The sequence below is a fragment of the Colobus angolensis genome, unplaced genomic scaffold (assembly GCF_000951035.1).
Source record: "Colobus angolensis palliatus isolate OR3802 unplaced genomic scaffold, Cang.pa_1.0 Scaffold27, whole genome shotgun sequence".
NCBI classification, from domain to species: Eukaryota; Metazoa; Chordata; class Mammalia; order Primates; family Cercopithecidae; genus Colobus; species Colobus angolensis.
The window spans coordinates 4,228,775-4,248,251 of NW_012115932.1; the positions used below are offsets into that span (position 1 = coordinate 4,228,775).

General features: G+C 36.7%; 1 protein-coding gene across 2 annotated transcripts; it reads right to left on the reverse strand.

Moving 5' to 3' along the window:
- Window positions 1–17,394, reverse strand: SLU7 (SLU7 splicing factor homolog (S. cerevisiae)). Of its 2 annotated transcripts, none has more exons than XM_011947709.1 (16): window positions 17,021–17,394; window positions 12,832–13,017; window positions 10,867–11,020; window positions 10,451–10,531; window positions 10,040–10,204; window positions 9,029–9,097; window positions 5,824–5,871; window positions 5,502–5,633; window positions 5,146–5,243; window positions 4,921–4,988; window positions 4,648–4,787; window positions 3,387–3,548; window positions 1,897–2,001; window positions 1,674–1,745; window positions 1,297–1,413; window positions 1–320 (listed from the first exon to the last, which is right to left on the reverse strand). In XM_011947709.1, the coding sequence occupies exons 2-16, from the start codon at window positions 12,999–13,001 to the stop codon at window positions 141–143; spliced, it is 1,761 nt and encodes a 586-aa protein (XP_011803099.1). In that variant the 5' UTR covers window positions 13,002–13,017; window positions 17,021–17,394; the 3' UTR covers window positions 1–140. The 2 variants fall into 2 exon arrangements, with proteins under 2 accessions (XP_011803099.1, XP_011803098.1); XM_011947708.1 differs by having other exon boundaries at window positions 4,915–4,988; window positions 16,586–17,079.
- Between the last annotated feature and the right edge of the window lie 2,083 nt (window positions 17,395–19,477).

Genomic DNA, 19,477 nt, shown 5'->3' on the forward strand with positions numbered 1-19,477 from the left:
TTACTGTGAGGTACCTGAAATATTTATTAAAGTCAGGCAGCAAGAAGAATAAACAAGGATTTTTGTATCTACAATCATCAATAAGAAGCTGAAAAGAATGTATCAGCTGCATCTATCTTGGATGGTCATCTGACTAGTTACTACTGTCCAAGGAAAGAGGCCATGGGGTCATCTGGCCTCTGACGTTTCATTCTATATGCCTCCATTTCCTCTTCAGTAGGTTCCCGAGTTTCATATATGCTATTGTAAGGCCGCTTCCTCTCATCAATCTGCATGGTCTCCTTGACATGAAGAAGGCGGGCCTCCTCTGCATTCAGTGCCTATAGAGAGAGGCATAAAATGCGTATCACAGCTCTACATCAGATCTCTTTTCTTCAAAAGTGGCAGAGTACCAACGGACCCCACTGAATATGAACTGCTCTATCAGAAACGCAGATTGCCTGAAAGAGCTTTGGAGTCAGCCCTTCTACTGTTAAGCTACAACTAATCACTATTTGGCTTATATGATATTTTTATAGAGCACAAAACATTCTATAACATTTTAAATCAATGTTGAAGAAATTTTATTTAATAACAAAAATTAAATGAGGTTCACTTTACTGATACAAGCTCGCAAATGATGCTTCTGGTAAAGACTATAATTCTGACTTTTCTCAAGGACTTGCTGAAACTTACAAATTATAGAGCTAGAAGGCAATTCTTTCTGGTCAACATGGCAATAACTCTAAAATGCTTTATAACACACATTTCTTCTGTCCATTAGTCATGATTACTAAATACTCCAAGAAGAAGGCAATACCTATACCCCACAATACCTCCATTAATATAACTTGAGCAAATCACTCAGATTCTAGGCTTGTTTCATCATTTTAAAAATGCATTTGGAGACAGGACTAGATCATAGGCCATTACAAATAAAGGCCTTTACAAATAATACTGGCCAGGAGCGGTGGCTCAAGCCTGCAATCCCAGCACTTTGGGAGGATGAGGTGGGCGGTTCACCTGAGCTCAGAAGTTTGAGACCACACTGGGCAACATGGTGAAATCCTGGCTCTATAAAACAATACAGAAATTAGCTGGGCATGGTGGCATGTGCCTGTAATCCCAGCTACTTGGGACATTGAGGTAGGAGAATTGCTTGAGCCTACGAGACAGATGTTGCAGTGAGATGAGATCGCGCCATTGCACTCCAGCCTGGGCAACAGAGCAAGACCCTGTCTCAAAAAAATAAAAACAACCCCCAATACAAAGAATACTGTTACTTATCACTTTCACTATTTAGACTTCACAAATTACCTTTTTCAATTTTTCATGCTTCTTTTCTTCATCATCACTATCTGAACTGCTCTTTCGATGCTTCTTCTTTTTCTTTTTCTTCTTCTTCTTTTCCTCTTTCAGTTTTTCTTGATGCAGCTGGAAGGGAGGATTGAAATGCAGTGTTATTAATGTGAAAACAAAGCTCGGGTGCACTACTTGGGAGGCTGTGGCATGACAATCACTTGAACCCAGGAGGCGGAGGCTGCAGTGGACCCAGATCGTGCACTGCACTTGAGCCTGGGCGACAGAATGAGATTGTCTCAAAAGAAACAAAACAAAACAAAAAAACTCAGGTGCAGGTTTTAAAGCCCTCCCTCCAGGACTTAAAAATTCAGGACAAATGATTATCAACTTACCTCCATGAGAGTTTGAGGTTTTTTCACAGATTCGTCCCCAGTTATATCATTTATAATACATTCCTCAGAGTTCTGTGGAAAAATACATGTAATTTGAGTTGAGTGTCATAGTTACTAATCATCTAAGAGAAAGTTAAAATTTGAAACACGAGACAGTATGTTTCAGTTTGACTTAGGAGCTTCGGTTGTTTTACACCTTTAAGAACCAAAGACAATTACTTACAACAATCTCCTTCCCAGCTTCTCCAGTACAATAGGAATACTTGAAAAAAGAGTGACAGCACTTGTATCCCCATCGGCCTTCTTTCCAGTACGATCCCCAGATATGCTGGAGAGAGAGAAATTACTTAAAAAGGAAGCTGAAATTAGAAACTTTTATATACTGTTAATAGGAGTATAAAATAATACAGCCCTTTAAAGGTAATTTGGGAGAAAAATTATGGGGATTCAAGGCTGGCTAACAGGGACAAGGTAGTCTGACCTGAAGTGTGAGAGGCAGGCACTGTAGTTACAAAGCTCTTAAATTCTATTCCCAAAAGCCTATAAAAAATTTGGTGTATCTGACTTCTCTTGAAAAATGAAGGAGTGGGAAATTCTGGGCCTACATAACCACTTGGCAATAATCGGCTGTTGCTGAACAGTGGATGCCCGGTTAGATAGGGCTTATGTTCTCCAGTTTGTACAATTTGCCTGGCTCACTTTGCTCGTGTATGATCACTGGCCTGGCTACTATAGGGAATTAGGTTTTTGATCCTCAACTAAGAGAAACAATTGTAGTTTGGTTACTTCAAGAGAACAGCAAAGGACAATACATGCTTTATGATGTTTATGATGCAATGAGAATATACTACATTACTTATTAAATATTCTTGTCAAAATATTTAACTTATATCCAATCAAGCCATTAGACCTGAATTCCTATTTATGAAACATACAGGGATAGAGAAACAAGCTATATAACGCTACTAGGACAATATAGAATATGATACAGAATATGAGACAATTTACAAACTAACTGGCCTAATCTGTTAAAACAATACAGAATATGAGACAATTTACAAACTAACTGGCCTAATCTGTTAAATGGTCATCATCATGAAAATGCAGAGATACATTCTAGAAAAGAGACATAATAACCAAATAATGATCAAAATAAATCTGAAATGAATTCTGACTAAAACAAAAAATAGGTGTTAAAGGCATTTTTCTGTATATTTTGGAAAATGTGATTAATGACTAGATATTAGGTAATATTATAGAATTAATGCTAATTTTCTAAAGTGCAATAATGTCAACGTGGTTATATAGAAGAAAGTCTTCATTTTAAGGAGAATATGTGATACAGTTTTTATGGATAAAATGTCATGATATATATAATTTCCAAATGTTTCAGTCAAAAAACTGTATAAACTATATGTGTGTATGTATGTGTATATCACATATCTATGTAAAACAGTGTGCATATGCACACATACAACTAGACAAAGCATATAAGGCAATATGTTAAAAATTTCGGAATTTAGATGATGGGTATATAGATGAACATAGTATTCCTTCAAAATGTTTCTATTGTTGAAAAAATTCCCTGAAACAGAGTTAATTTTTTTTTAAAGCATAGAGGATAGAAACGGTTAGCTAATAAAGTTGTAGTGGAAAAATGCAATACAGAGCAAAACTAACAAGGACACAAAATTGTTCCAATTTAGCACATACTGTGTGATTGTGGATCTTCACATCCTCCTCATACTTAGAGCAGGCAACAGCCCGCTCCTGCCCTTTGATGACTGTCCCATGTCTTGAGTACTCCACATAGTCTTCAGTCTGGGCTAAAAGCAATTCAGCTGGAGGGGCATCCAAATGTTCTTGGCCACCATACTAAAAGGACATTGGACATTATTCAATACATTTTACAACCTGATTTGCATTTAAATTTCCAGGAAAATATATTTTTTTTCCTTATTCTATTTATTCATTATTTCTCTTTTCTCTGATGTTAACCAAAAAAATGGTAAAAAGATCTGAAGGGACCTGGTTAGAACCCTGAAACTGTCCACTGAGCCAGTGTTAACACCTGGGGTATAGTGGTTCCATGCCTTCCCTAACATTTATTCTGAATTTTATATACAAATGAAAGACTTGTTTAATTTATATAAAAATGGGATTATAATATATTAATCTGAACATGATGTATGAAAACATTTATTTCTAATCAGAAAGAAAGGGAACATTCTTTACTGGGTTTTGTTATAGAAAGCACAGTAGGAAAAAAAAAGCCACCATTTTTTTCCTAAGGCAAATAGAAGATGTCTCAGTTGCTATTCATCTGTTGAGTACAGTAAGTTACAAGATGGCCACAAATTCCTCTTATCCTTGTATGTATGCCCTTTCGCCACAGGGCTTTGCTTTTCTTCCCATCAAGAGACGAAGTCTTTCTCTATCCCTTGAATATGGGCTTGGCCGTATTACTAGGTTTCACCAATGGGAAGCTGGCAAATGTGATGCAAGCAAAGGCACTTATGTACCACAACACACTTTTTGCTGCCACTCTCTAGAACTCTGAGAATGCCATTTTAAAAAGCTGCCCTACTAGAGGATGAGACCACATGGGGTGGAGATGAGCTGTCCCAGAAGAGGTCCCCTTAGGACAATTAGCCTGTTAACTGCTAAACACAAGAGTGAGGCCATCTTAGTTCATCACCTAACCTCAGCTGAGCAAGCCCAGACCAGGAGACTCGGCCAACTGTGAGCAATAATAAATGTTTATTTTAAGCTACTAAGATATGATGTAGTTTGTTTTGCTATAAAAGCTCATCCAAAATTGTATAGCATCTGACTAAGACAAAGGAAGAAAAGGACTATTCTTCATGGATTAAGAGGGGCTCTCTTTGCATTGTTTTCCAAATGTAAAACTAAAGCTTAAACTAGTAACTTCTCTTTAACAGAAGTTCTTCTTTAGCATTTTGGTCAAAATTACCTTTTCCAGGATGCTTTCTTTCTGCTGTTCTTTGAAATCTTCTTTTTTGACTTTGAAGGACTTATACAACAGCTCTAGCTTTGTAGGATCTGCCTGCAGATGTACTTCAGATCCCTTGTCATAGGCTTCCCACGCAAACACTGGAGTAATTCAAAACATCTTAATGAGTTGGCAGCTACATTATTGTATGCTTCTTGAAAACAAGCTTAAAAAAAAAATCCCAAACTTCTTATGAGCTGATATAAAATGCCTTGACATAGAGGAAACACTTACACTGTGTCTGAGCCATTGAAATGGTATCTCCTGTGTACCTAACAAAATTATCTCCAGCATAACTCACTCTGCAAATACAAATAAAGAAAATGTTTCAGAGATTGATTTAAGGAAAATTAATTCGTAAAACTGAATCTGAATTAAAATGAACACCATCTATAGTCAGGTCAGAAAACAATTAACTTTCCCTCATCTTGAAATCTGTACATTTAACTTGATACTTACTCATCTGGATTCTTTCCTGCATTGGCATAAGGATTCTCTCTCATTGCTCTAGTTTTTGGATCATAGTAGGCAGAATTTGGATCTAAATTCCTCAAATACTAGAAGAAAAAAATATTTAAAGAATAAATTAATGTTTACTCACAGCAAAAAGATTTCAGCAGACTAGTTGGAGGAGTTGAACATGATCAATTAAATAAATGTGTGTATACAATTCTGGGGTACAGGTGAAGAGAAAAAACAGAATGAAACCTTATCTTAGAATGACTCTATTATCCATATGCTACCCAGAGTCGATAAAATTTAGGCTGGAAAGACAAATATTTTTCAAATATGTATGTTAAGTTGATAAGACTTACTTTTGCAATATCTTCTCGAATCCTGAGATTCCGGACAGTAATTCGTCTCTTGGAGTCAAAATTCTGTCCAGGCATGTCAATATCATCTGCATATTTATCTTCATCTTCATCTTCACTATTATGATCTTTTTCCTAAAAGGGGGAGGGGAAGGAAAAAAGAGTAAGAAGAAAAGAAAGCAGCATGTAATTCTTGTTTTTTTTTTTTTCCCTTTAACCAAACCCTTATTTACTTGTGTTCTTTAAAAACTATTATTAGTGTTATTATTAGCCATCAGAAATTTAAAAATTTCACATATACTCAGAGGCAGCAAATATGTATTACCGTCTGAGAATTTGGTTCCTCTTCTCCCCACTGGTGCTTTGGAGAATTCTGTATCGCAAAAGAAGAAAAGTAATTCATAATTTCATTCCACTTAATCCAATTAACACTTAAAATAGCTAAGATAATAAAACTTAATTCTAACTGAACAAACTCACATTTTTCAGTTGTAATGAGCACGCAAATTCTGAATATAGGAGTGCCATTGTGAATTTTATTAGACTGTCTATAAAGCCAGCAAATTTCAAGAGAATTTTAATTAAAGATTATAACTACAGAATGGTAACAGGAAGATTAAGATGACCAAAGTACACAATAAATATTAATTTCTAAATGTGTTAGTCTTCAGACATACTGTTTTCATTAAACGTTACTAGTTTCCCAGTAAGTCCAAAAAGAATACGTTACTAGGTTCATGTCTTCACAGCCGAAGTGAAGTTTGGGCAATGAAAAAAATCTACAAGTGACACAATATTGTAATGTAAGGAGAGGCCAAACTCCTTGTCACAAGGATACACTTTCTTCACTAGCAATTGGTCAGAATACTTTCTAACGCCACAGAATGTCTATAGTAACGTGGTCAGTATTTCATCATGTCCCTTCATAAAGGCTTCAAAGATTAAAAATACTTAAAAAGAAAAAAAGAATACATTATAGCATTAGTGAGGAGATATAGAAACACGTGTAGGTATATATAGTCGATAGATGTAAGCATAAATCTGCGTAGTTTTTCTGAATGATGGCTAAGTGATCATAAAAATTTTAGAAATATAAACTCACTGAAATACACTTCTAGAAGGTTATCCTAGTATCATGTCAATTATATAAAGATATATAAGAATGTGATGTGCACTATTGTATATGTGCAACGGTTTTTCAAAACACTGGGAAAAAATCAAATTAATAATAGATCACTGGTTATATAATTTACTGCATTCCATGGAACACTGAATGGCCATTAAAAGTGATTCTATCCAAGGGGCAGAAAAGTATGTATCATTTCCTAACTTTTTTGATTAAAAAAAGGGAGGGGAGAGAAAGGTGGGATAAGAGTATATATTTGTATTTGTATTTATTCAAGAAACTCTGAAAAGAGCCACACACATACACAAAAGAGTTGGGGCGAGGCGAAGTTTAGTGTTAGGGTAGACAGAAACAGGGGTGGAGAGACTTCACTGTGCATTTTCTTAAACTGTTTTAATTTTTGAGCCATGTGAATTTATACAAAAATAAATGATGCTATAGGTCTATAAATACAGACAGAAAACACGTTCTCACTGTACTCTATGTTGTTAAAAAAGAAGGTAATAAATGAATATATAAAGATGGATTCATGTAAGAAACATTTTGTATTCTAGCACACATAAACAGGTATTCGTGGACAAGAGAAACCTGGAAAGGCCTACTTCAAAATGTTCATAGTTAACACGGGATATTTTCTTTTTATAATATAATGTTCTAATTTTTTTCACTTAATATTAAGTGTTACTTTCAAAATCAGAAATATAAATATTTCGTGAAAAATAATTTTTTTGAGTTCCCACTATTTGCTAGTTCAACAAAGGACATTTACATACATTTCTATAGTGACAGCTAAATACAAATCTACTATATGTGGTTCATCTTAATATCCAAGCATCCAAGTGGGCAAAAATCATTAGCCCCTTACATACATTAAGTATCCTTACTGGGGAAATAAATTACACCACGTTTACAACAAACAACAGAGAATATATTAGAACAAAAGAAACAGGCCCTTTTTCTTTTCCCAAAGTTAGTAATACATAAAAATAATCACAATAATAGCTACTAATTACCCAGTGTTTACTATGTGATATGTATATAAACTTCCTGGGGGTAGGTGTTGTCATTTCTATTTCAGACATACTAAACTGCAGCTCAGAGAGACAAATTCACTTTTCCAAGAGCATGTATCTCTCATGGAACAGAGACAGATTTTGTTTTCATTTTATTTATTTATTTATTTACTTATTTTATTTATTTTTTGAGATGGAGTCTCGCTCTGTTGTCCAAGCTAGAGTGCAGTGGTGTGAACTTGGCTCACTGCAACTTCTGCCTCCCGGGTTCAAGCGATTCTCCTGAGCAGCTGGGACTACAGGCGCTCGCCATAACACCCAGCTAATTTTTGTATTTTTAGTAGAGATGGGGTTTCACTATGTTAGCCAGGCTAGTCCCAAACTCCGATCCACCCGCCTCGGCCTCCCAAAGTGCTGGAATTACAGGTGTGAGCCATCGCACCTGGCCAGAAATGGATTTTAAACACCTATCTGGTAACTTAACGCTGTTAACTTGCCTGATAGGTTACCTTAGTAACTGCTCACTTAGTAATTATTTCAAGTTCTGTTTGCTTTGTTACTTATACATGGTTTAGAGTCCCTTTTAGAAATTTAAACTAAAAAACTATAAATGTTTACTATTTATTTGTGCCTAGATTTGTTAAAAAGAAACTTGACAACTCTAATATGCATAATATATTTACTCTATGATGTTGACAAGGATTTTAAAAAAAGAAAAAAAAACTGACTGCAACAGACCTTTCATTCATACAAAAAATGTTTTGCCCAGTTATGTAACTAATACATATTCATTGTGGAAAATGCAGAAAATACTAAAGAAAAAGGATAGAAAGAAAAATTCATAAATTCTACATTAAATAAAAACTAGTGTTCCGGTCTTTTTTTCAGTGTGATAATATTATACTATCTTTTCATGTATCATTCAAATACAAGTGTTAACCAGTGTTGTTAACGAAGTCTTGAGAAATGCCATTTTTAAGAACTAAGCAGCTATTATACCATGCAGATGCACTTAACCAACTCCCTATTCCTGGACATTTAAGCTATTCCAATTTCTTTACTATTGTGAAAAATGCTGTACTACCTTTATGCATAATGATTTTTCTGAACTCTAGAAAATTCTTTAGGATGGATAGATCTAATAATTTAACTTGAAAAAGTAAGTGTACGTCTGTGTGTGTGTCTAAATATAAATAGTGGCAGTACTGTTCCCAAACTGACTGCATCAATTTATATTACTATAAACTGTATACAAAGTATCAGTTTTATTTTCCCCCCAATAGCATTTCTCTCTTCCTCTCTAACTGAAGAGCTATAAAATGAATTGTTTCAATTTTCATTTCTTTGTTTAAAAGAAATGAAACTCTTTTTTGATCATTTTCATTACTTACAGCCTGTTCCACTAATTTTCCTGAGGCTAATTCCTCTTGGAGTTTCTGGGCTTTCAATGTTCGTTTTGCCTTTAAAAGAAAAAAAAAAAAAGAGAGAAAGAAAGAAAAAGGAACATTTAAATTTTACTTACAACATTCAATTCGCCACCTACATTTTTATATATTTAAAATGAATAACTTCAAATTAATTCATTTCAGAAAAGGTCACTGAACACACCTATCTCTTTGGGATTCCTTGTAGCCCTAGACTTACTACTCTATAAAGAGCAGGAGTTACACAATGTTTGAACCAGGCAATAATGTAAACTGAGACAAACGGCATCAGTAGTAAATTGCAGGGAGCAAGCCCTGACAAGAACAAGCAGTTGCCACCTAACTCTAGATGACTGACTCTTACCAGGCAGGCGTGGGGTTACCATATATTACAATGTTCAAGAAAAGATGAAATCCAGATTTTTATATGAAATCTTACAATTTTAAAATGATACCTCTAATAAATAAAAAAAAAAAGGCAGTGCGACTATGACTTCAAAGGACTAAAGGTGAAGAGGTCAAATCATAACAGTGAAAACTGAAGTTGGGTTAAAATAAAATAAAATTTCCTGAAACAAATTATCCATTCCCTTTCTACTACTCCCAAATGCTATGTGTGAGGCACCATAAAATAGGTTCATGGGCAAGCTATAGCTTGGGGCCATACATTTCTAACCTCACAAAACCAAAAGCTTTGGACACGAATCTGTTCTCATGCTTCCAGTATCTTTTGCTACCTAAGACAGGGAGTAAAGGACAATATGAGAATCAAGAAGAAACTGCTGGCAAATATGGCTAGCACATTATTTCCTCTATTCAATATTACAATTATAAAGGTAGCCCATACAGTAGTGCTAATACTATTATAAAAATGCTACCACTTTTAAAGTGCTTCAAGATTTGAAAAGTAGAGCTGCTAGAGATACAGCAATAGGACGATTCTTTAAAAACCCCAGGAAAGCAGGGAATTTTGCTCACCAGATCAACTTTGGCATACTCTTCAACAATTTTCATGTGTTCTTCTGGATTGTAGCCATTCCATCGATCCCTCTTCCCATCATAGTCAAACATCAGTTGAGGCTGGACATGTTCATCTGGAGCTATATTAGTACCTGTAAATTTGGCTCCAACTCGCCTAGGTCTCTAAAAACAGAGTAAGATTTAATCTTTTCCTAAGTGCTTATGACCCAAAGGAAGACTTCATACAACTTTTACAGAGAGAGCACTTTATGAGCTATTCAATTATCAGTTAGTCTTACAGCAATTCCACTCAAATTAATTTTTATTTAACTTGTACCCAAACATAGGTGATTTCAGAAAAAGAGAAGCAAGCTCTCTTACAACGAAAAGACTGACAATGGTTTTCAAAATTCTCAAAGGTGAACTTACCTCAAAGCAGTCTTTCTTTTTGTGTGTCATGGCCCCACAATTTTCACATGCTCCTTTGCGGTACTTAGTAATTATGGAATTCTATAAATATTAAAAAAAAACAAAGAAAATGTCTTAACTACATAAGTTAGAAATAACTTTGGCTCTCATTACGATTTTGTCTAGTGAAATGATTTCTTTGTTAAAAGGAAAACGAGTTAGTCTCCACACATTTACAAATGTGAAAGTTTAAGGACTCCAAGAGTATAAAATTTATATAAGAAATACAAAGGTAAAATAGTAAGGCACTGTGAATTCCAATACCAGAAAAAGGGTTTTATTATGTTTCTGCTTTAAATAGTATTGCATTGAAAGTTCTTCCATTAAGTTCTTAAACTCTCCATATCCATGAAGAGGTACACAGGTAGTCTACATACCTCTTTTACACCCCTCTTGTACCATTCTCCAGATGAGCTGAACTGCTTTTGTTTCTCTGGTTGTGGTCTCTGGTGTTTTAAAGTAGGTCTTTTTGAAGGATCAATATACCATGGCACTGAAGAAATATACTGAGGAATATGGGGGTTGATGTCTCTGTAATAAAAGTTAAAAAAAAATTTTAAGAATAAAGTTGGAAAATAATCAGCATTACAATTACAAAGGTAGCTTACACAAAATCTAAGAATAGAAATATTGCAGTAGTAGGGGGAAGAGAATATGGTTGCTATCGCTATACTATAATAAAGAATAATTAAAAATAAAGAAGTAATTTATTTTAGAGTGAAAATATTTCCAACTAAGAAACTAAGAACAGTGATATAACTGAAGCGAGAAAAGGGAGGAAGGAAAATAGAGATGTGTGTTAGTAATCTAAATCTATCACAAGAAGTTTTGGTTCAAATAATGTCTATAGTCAATCAATTAAAATAATTGTGCAGGTATTATCATCTAGAGATGTGAAGGTAACAACCAGAAAAACTCAAAATAGAAAGATTTTTTTATTTTTATTTTTAAAACATGTTTACTGTGTAAATTTAAATCTCATGCTTTCCAGTCATACTTGCAATAAAGTTATAAAATACTTTTACTTAAATTTGAATAACAAATGCACAAAAGCATACAAAGAAAAGTACACAAATTTACTGTAGATTAACAATACAAATGTGAAAATATCCTGCTTGGAAATGCTAAATATTTAAAATATACTCAATTTCTTAGAACTATTAAACAAATACTTCTAATATGATATTCCCTATGGAACTTTTAAGGGAACATAACAAATTGTTTCTAAAGGTCATAGAAAGAACATGTGGCTAGAAATAAGCTAGCTATTTTAGAAAAAGAAATGAGTGAGATACCATACCACAAAATATTAAGACATTTGATCAAACTATAATAATTTGAAGAGGGGGATCTGTGTCTGAACAACACAGAAATCAGAATCCATAGCCCTAAAGCCGATAATATATTTAAACAAAACAAAAATATTAAAAGCTTTTCACCACAGGGCCGTAGAGAGAATATTTGTCTAAAAAATTATTTCCCCTTATTCATTTCTCTTGAGATTAAAAAATTGGCACAATCTTTCTAGAGAGAATTTTGGTACTGCTTATCAAATCGTTAAAAATATTCTGTGTTTTCACACAGCCAATTCTTATGTAGAAACTCTAAGGAAATAGTAAGTTATTTGGACCAAGAACAGCACAGAATAGGTTCTTTATGTGTGAAAATAAAGAAAAATATTAATTCTAATAATAGTAGAATAAAAGTTATATACCATATATTGATAAATGAGCAATAGTTTCTATAAGAAGCAAACCCTCCAGATCAAATGCTTCAAATATAAAATAATTTATTTTGCATATAAAGTATAAAACAGGTGTTTCTGAACAGTGATCGCTCACTACTAATCTGTGATTCAAGGACCACGCTGCTTCTAACTGTGACTCTGCCATTCCCAGTCTATGGCTTCCAATGAAGACAGTCTCATTTCGCGAAAGGCAAAAGCCCTTGAAGTAGCGTATGTATGAAGTGTTATGTGTCGAGCCTTCTGTTCACATTCCATTTGTAGGAACTCATTCGCATTGACACAGTTTGTTCCTGGGGACACTGAGAATAATGGCTGAGCTCAATGCACTGAAAATAGAAAGATTTAACAGCAGTCACTCCTGTATAGCAGGCCGGAGTGGGAAGGGTGAAAAAACACTGTTGCTATCCATTATAAGCCCTTCAACATAATTTCATTATTAAACCATATGCATATGAGTTTGATAAAATAAATAATAAAAAAAGACATAAATAATGAAGATAGGTTCCTCTCAAATAAAAGGATGAAAAATTAATAAACTAAGTAGCCAAGAATTTGAATTTTGAATGAATGGATCATACAAAAATTAAGTACTTACTTTCCTTCTTCATCAACTTCTGCAGGCGCATTGCCCAATTTTCGCTGTTCTTCTAGCTCCTTCTTCTTTCTCCAGTCCTCTCTGGTCATCTTCTTTGGTTCCTCCAAACTCATTTCTTTTGACCCCGATAGGGGTGCAGCATTAACTGCATCTACAACCGTGGCTGACATGGTTATCTGGCCTCCTCTGAGAAAAGAAGTCAAATTTACAGTAAAAAGTAGGCCTTCATTAGTTCACTCAAACTACCAAAAAGACATCCTAATAATATATACTGTTTCATATGTTTTTTCCCCCATAGTATGTGTAAGGAAGGGTCTCTTTCCCCTCCTCAAGGTCTCTATATACTGTTAGCACTGTTTCTCCCTCAACTCCAATTTACAAATGGAGAGAGACACACATGTGTATTTAAAACTTCACAGGACTCTTTTTCTCATACATATCCTGAATCCCTCTTTCTCTGTATGTGTCTCAAACTTTTCTAACATAGTAACTCTTAATGAAAGAGGGTCCTATCTCTGTACCCCTTTAAGAATGAACATCTCAAGAGTTATCTATAATCACTGCCTCCACTTCCTCACCTTCTACTTTCATCCTTACTCACTCTAACTTAGCCCTCCACTCCCTATCATTTTAAAGAAAAGAGTTACATTAAGTCATCAAGGACCATCGTGCTAAATCCAATGGACATTTTTCAGCTCTGTTCATTCCCTTTTTATATATTATTTATTGACTTCCCTGACACTACATTCTCTTGGTTTTTCTTTTTTTTTTGGAGACGGTGTCTCGCTCTGTCACCCAGGCTGGAGTACAGTGGCACAATCTCGGCTCACTGCAACCTCCGCCTCCCCGGTTCAAGCGATTCTCCTGCCTCAGGCTCCTGCGTAGCTTGATTACGGGTGCCTGCCACCATGCCTGGCTAACTTTTTTTGCATTTTTTGTAGTGACGGGATTTTACTACATTGGCCAGGCTGCTCTCAAACTCCTGACCTCAGGCAATCTGCCCACCTCGGCCTCCAAAAGTGCTGGGATTACAGGCGTGAGTCACCGTGCCCGGCTCTCTTGGTTTTTCTTGTACCTCTCTTGTCATCAAATTTTGCCCAGTTATTTAATGTTGGATTCCTCAAGGCTCAGCCAGCACCTTTTAAACCAGTCTAAACTCCCACTAAGGGATAAGCTCATTTACTTCCAAGGCTTCCATGGTCACAATATAACACTGCTGGCTCTCCAACTTATTTTTCTATAAAATAAAAAATAATAAAGGAACAATTTATTTTTCTACTCAAGACTTTTCATCTGAGCTTCAGATACATATATCCAATTGCTTACTTGACATCTCCACTTAGAGATCAGAGGCATTTAAACTCAATACGTCTTAATTCAATCTCATGATCTTCCCTCTGAAATCTAATCCCCTACTGTTCCCTATCTTTTTTTTTTGAGATGGAGTCTTGCTCTGTTGCTGAGGCAGGAGTGCAGTGGCGTGATCCTGGCTCACTGCAATCTCCGCTTCCTGGGTTCAAGCGATTCTCCTGCCTCAGCCTCCCAAGTAGCTGGGATTACAGGCACGCCCACCACTACGCCTGGCTAATTTTTTGTATTTTTTTTTTTTTTTTTTTTTAGTAGAGACAGGGTTCCACCCTGTTAGCCAGGATGGTCTCGATCTCCTGACCTCGTGATCCACCTGCCTTGTCCTTCCAAAGTGCTGGGATAACAGGCGTGAGCCACCACGCCTGGCCCCATTGTTCCCTATCTTAATGAAAGACAACACCATCTGTCCCTTTACATTAAGTGCTTCAGCTTATCCCTACATCTATGTCATCACTAAGACCCGTTATTTTCACCTTTTGAATATCATTCAAATGCATCTACTTCTTTCCATTCTTACTGCTACCACCCTAGTGTAAGTTATTACTTTTTCCTATTTACTGGTCTCCTCTGATTCCCTCCAATCAATTCTCCACATCACAGCGTTAATTTTTCAAAACACAAATCTGATCATATCATGTCTGACATGGTTTGGCTCTGTGTCCCCAGCCAAATCTCATCTTGAATTGTACTCCTGTAATTCCCAAGTGTTGTGGGAGGGACCCGGTGAGAGATAACTGAATCAAGGTGGCCGTTTCTCCCATACTGTTCTGGTAGTGAGTAAGTTTCATGAGATCTCATGGTTTGATAAAGGGAAACCCGTCTTGCTTGGCTCTCATTCTCTATTGTCGCCGCCATGTGAGAGGTGCCTTTCACCATGATTGTGAGGCCTCCCCAGCCACGTGGAACTGTAAGTCCAACAACCTTCTTTCTTTTGTAAATTGCTGGGTCTGGGGTATGTCTTCATTGGCAATGTAAAAGCGGACTAATACAATGTCCTACTGCCCAAGCTTAAAATCCTCCAATGCAGTACCGCCCAAAAGTTCAATACAGCACCATCTAAGAGAAATACAATGCTAGTCCCATATGTAATTTTATGTTTTCCGGTAGTCACATTAAAAAAGTAAAAATAAACAGGTAAAATTACTTTTACAAGATTTGTATTGTATCCAACATATTATAATTGCAAATTTGAATTAGAAAAAACAACTCTGTCTTTAAAAGTTGATATGGGTTTTACACTTATTTAAACTAGTCACATTTCCAGTCTCAATAACCACAAGTGGCTAATAACTAGCATAATGAATAGTGACAGCTGGGCGTGATGGTTCACACCTGTAATCCCGGCGCTTTGGGAGGCCGAGGTGGGCGGATCACCTGAGGTAAGGAGTTTGAGACCAGCCTGGCCAACCTGGCGAAACCTCGTCTCTACTAAAAATACAAAAATCAGCTGGGCGTGGTGGTGTGCACCTGTAATCCTAGCTACTTGGGAGGCTGAGACAGGAGAATCATCTGAACCTAGGAGGTGGAGGTTGCAGTGAGCTGGTGTTGCATCACTGCACTCCAGCCTGGGCGACAGAGCTAGACTATGTCTCAGAGAAAAGTGACGCTCCAAAGGATTTTATCATTCATACTCTAAAAACTGACATCTTTTTAACACACCTACATGGTCCACCATGGTCTGGCATCTGCTTACCTTCCAGCCTCACCATTACAACTATCCCTGCATCCTTCTCTACTAACTACATAGACCTTCTTGTAGTCCCTCTAACACACCGTGCTCCCTGTAGACAATGGGCCTTTACACAAACCCCTTCCCAGTGGAAAGTGCTCAATGCCTGGGGGTCTAGGATGCTTCTCAAAGGTGTTCTCATCTCCTGTGTCTGACCTACAGAAAACCTCCCCCATATATTTGTGTAACATATAAACTGATGGCCTAAATATACTGCGAAGAGAAGCAAACAAAGGTAAATTTAATAATCTTCATTAAAACAGCTACCATTTCTTGAGCCTACCGTGTATCACCTCATCTAATCTTCACAATAAGCCCAGTAGATAGGTCTGAAGAACCCCATTTTACAGGGAAGAAACAGGTTCTGAGAGGTAAGATCCTCAGCCAAGAACACATTGTAGTAAGAAACAAGGACTTCAAACACAAATCTGACTCCAGAGTCAGTTCTCTAAAAACAGCATGTTATACTCTGTCCATAGAACTTTGGCTTCTGGGCCTGAAATATTAAAAACTAAAACTAAATGAAGTATTACAGTCACCAAGTTGTACTCACTCGTTTCCGTCGCTGTGGAGGGGCCTATTTTCTTCAACTAAAAACAGTAATAGCTCCCACTTACTGAGGGCTTACCGTAAGACAGTGTTTAGTGCTTTACTTACATAGATGTTTTCATTTATATCCGCATGATACCCCACTGAAGTCAGATCATCTCGACTTAACAGGAAAAACTGAAGCTTAAGTAAATTTTTCTGGCGAGGAAATACAGTCTATCAATTTGGGTACTGGAAGCAGCTTTCCCCGCTCGCAGTCCGGGGATCGCTCAAGGTCTTCAAGGCCACCGCCACAAAGGTGACACTCTCATAGTTATCCCGACTGTTTCCCTGAAGACGCAGGCCTGGTCTGGCTGGGCACGAGTGCCATCAACGGGTCTCAGGACAGTGGCTTCCTTTTCGGTCCCTCGTCCTCGCTCCCTCCTCAATAACTGAGGGCTCATTACCCCCGTGAGGACATATCCAATAATTAGGAGCCTTCGACCCATTTTCTCAGGTTCCCCAATTCCCCTTCGCGCGAAAGTTCTAAAAATATTTTCTTACCCAGTCCCGCCGCAGGTGGTCCCAAGTCCATCCGAGAGAAGCCAAGCCACTCTCGTAATGTTTACTTCCGGCTTCTCGCCTCATTCCGGCGGCCAATGCGGTAACTTCCGGACGATCGGCACATGCGCACTAATTTCCTGGCGGGACTGGGGGCGGAGAGGAGGCCTTCGGTCCTCTTGAGCCGTGGGTATCGCGAGAACTCTAGCTGTGCGTATCGCGCTATTTACCCGGCTTGTGGAGAGATTCAAGTCGGGCGTGTTCTCTTTAGCTTCTAACTAGAAACTTTCTTTTAGAATCGGAGAATTTTAGGAAGTTAAAAAAAAAAAAAAGCCAAAACAGACAAGAGCTTAAGCCTCACCAGGGGGCTATGAAATGAATGGAGAATTTGGTGATGTATCAGCTAAAAAAAAAAAAAAGCAGTTAAACTTGGCAGTAATTAGTAGCCAGGCTGTATTAACATGCTGGGGATCTGGTGAACACAGTGTCTTCCCTCAAATTTACATCAGAGTGCGAAAGACACCGAAACAACTATTCAGATAATTTAGCGGTTGTAAAAGTTGCTATGAAAGGAATACCAGGTGCTGTGAGAACGTAAGGCACGTTATCATTAGGAAAAAACACGACGATTTCCATTTTGGAGAAACATTAGTATCTATGCTATCCCATCCCTTCTTTAAAAGTATACATGTGAAATAAAATACTGGAAAATAAACTAATTTTCGTGGTAGAATTTCTTGTGATTTTTTTTTTCTTTGTGCTTTCTATTCTGGTTGTTCTCTCCCTGCCCCCCATAACATGTATCCTTTTTGAATGTAAAAGTTAAAATAGCTACCATTCCTGCCTCAATAAAATAGCCCAACATAATAGAATCTATTTTTTTCGTATTAAGAATTTGCAATACCTGGAGTTTAGGAGCATAAATATTAATTTTGCTTTTACAGGGCAGTAGATGAAGAAACAGACTAGCGTGAAAGTGAGTAGAGTCTATGAATCCACTCAGGCTTTGCTTTTTTCCACTTAAAAACATTCCTGAAATTTGCTTAGGAGTGTTAAGGCCTAATTAGCCGAAACCACCAGGAGAGCACATCTCGAAGAGGAATCAGAAAGCCCAGGACAAGAGAGTTGAATCTTTTCTAAGACTTGAGGTCCCTCTGGAGGGTTCTGAGGAAGGTCTAGGAAAGCTGGGATTGGTTCTGGATGGGTTGCTGTTTGTAAAGCAGGATTAGGAGAAACTGATTAGGGACTAAGTGCTGTTATGAGTGAGGGTGGTTTAGCAATTGAGTATTTCCAGTAATAGTAATAGCAAAGCTGGTCTGAGGGCATCATTAGTAAGAAAACAGTGGTTATTCAAAGAGAGGGTGGTTATGGTTTACAGCTGATGCATGACCTTGGGAGAAACAATGCTTTCTGTTGGTGAAACAAAGAAGACATCCTAAGGAGATAAATCTTGCACCCCAAAACCTCTGTAGATAGAGAATCCCCACTTGGAAGCTATAGGTGTTGTAAAGATTTAGTCTTAAAAATTAACACTTTGAATGCTGATAATATAATATGATGATGTAAAATTTAGGAGATACAGGAGGAAATAAGGGGTGGGGATAAAGGAAAGAGAGCAGTGAAGGGACAATAAAGGTATGCATATTTTTCTGTCTTTCCTCTTTTCTTCACCTTAAGTTAGGCTCTTTTCTTCTTGATACCTAGTATAAAGTCCACCATTTAATAGGTATTCAATAAATATTTGTGAATGAATGAATCATTCAATCAATATTGGTCCTGAAACACCAGGGAAGAAGAGATGATGAACTGGCATATATTGAGAACCATGTCTATGTCAGGTATAGTGTTAAGCCTTTTGTGAAAGAGTAATGTGGAATCAACTCCTCTCTCTCAGCTGATCTGCAGGTATAAAATGTATATATGGTGACCTGTGGGAAGCGGAGCTTGAATGACACAGGTCAGCCTTATCTTTTGAATGTATACCTTTATCTTGTGGGTTGCTCAATGTATTCCATTTTACTATAGAAACAGGAAAAGGTCGTCAACTTTTTCAAGCAAAATTTCTTTTCATATCTGGGAAACTGGAATTCCTTTTTTATATCTTTATTATCTCTCTGATGTTCTCTTGCTCCCTGGCCAAGCCCTTCCAGACAGCTTTGGTTAGTATATTATTGAGATGTTAGAGGTTTAAAATAAATCAGTATTAAATGATAGGATTTTAAGGGAAGACTAAATTATGTATTCATTAGAATCATAATTTTGTTCCTAAAACAGATTCGTGATGGTATAACAGAAACAGCATCTTAGCCTGAAGTGTTGAGGATAATCCTAAGATTAGGGAATGATTAGTTTGTTCTTAATCATGAGCATAAGAGAATGACTCAAACGCTGCTGTTTGATCTATCTGTACTTACATTTCTTCTTAATTTTAAATTTTTCTCTCCTAGTATTCTTTAGACC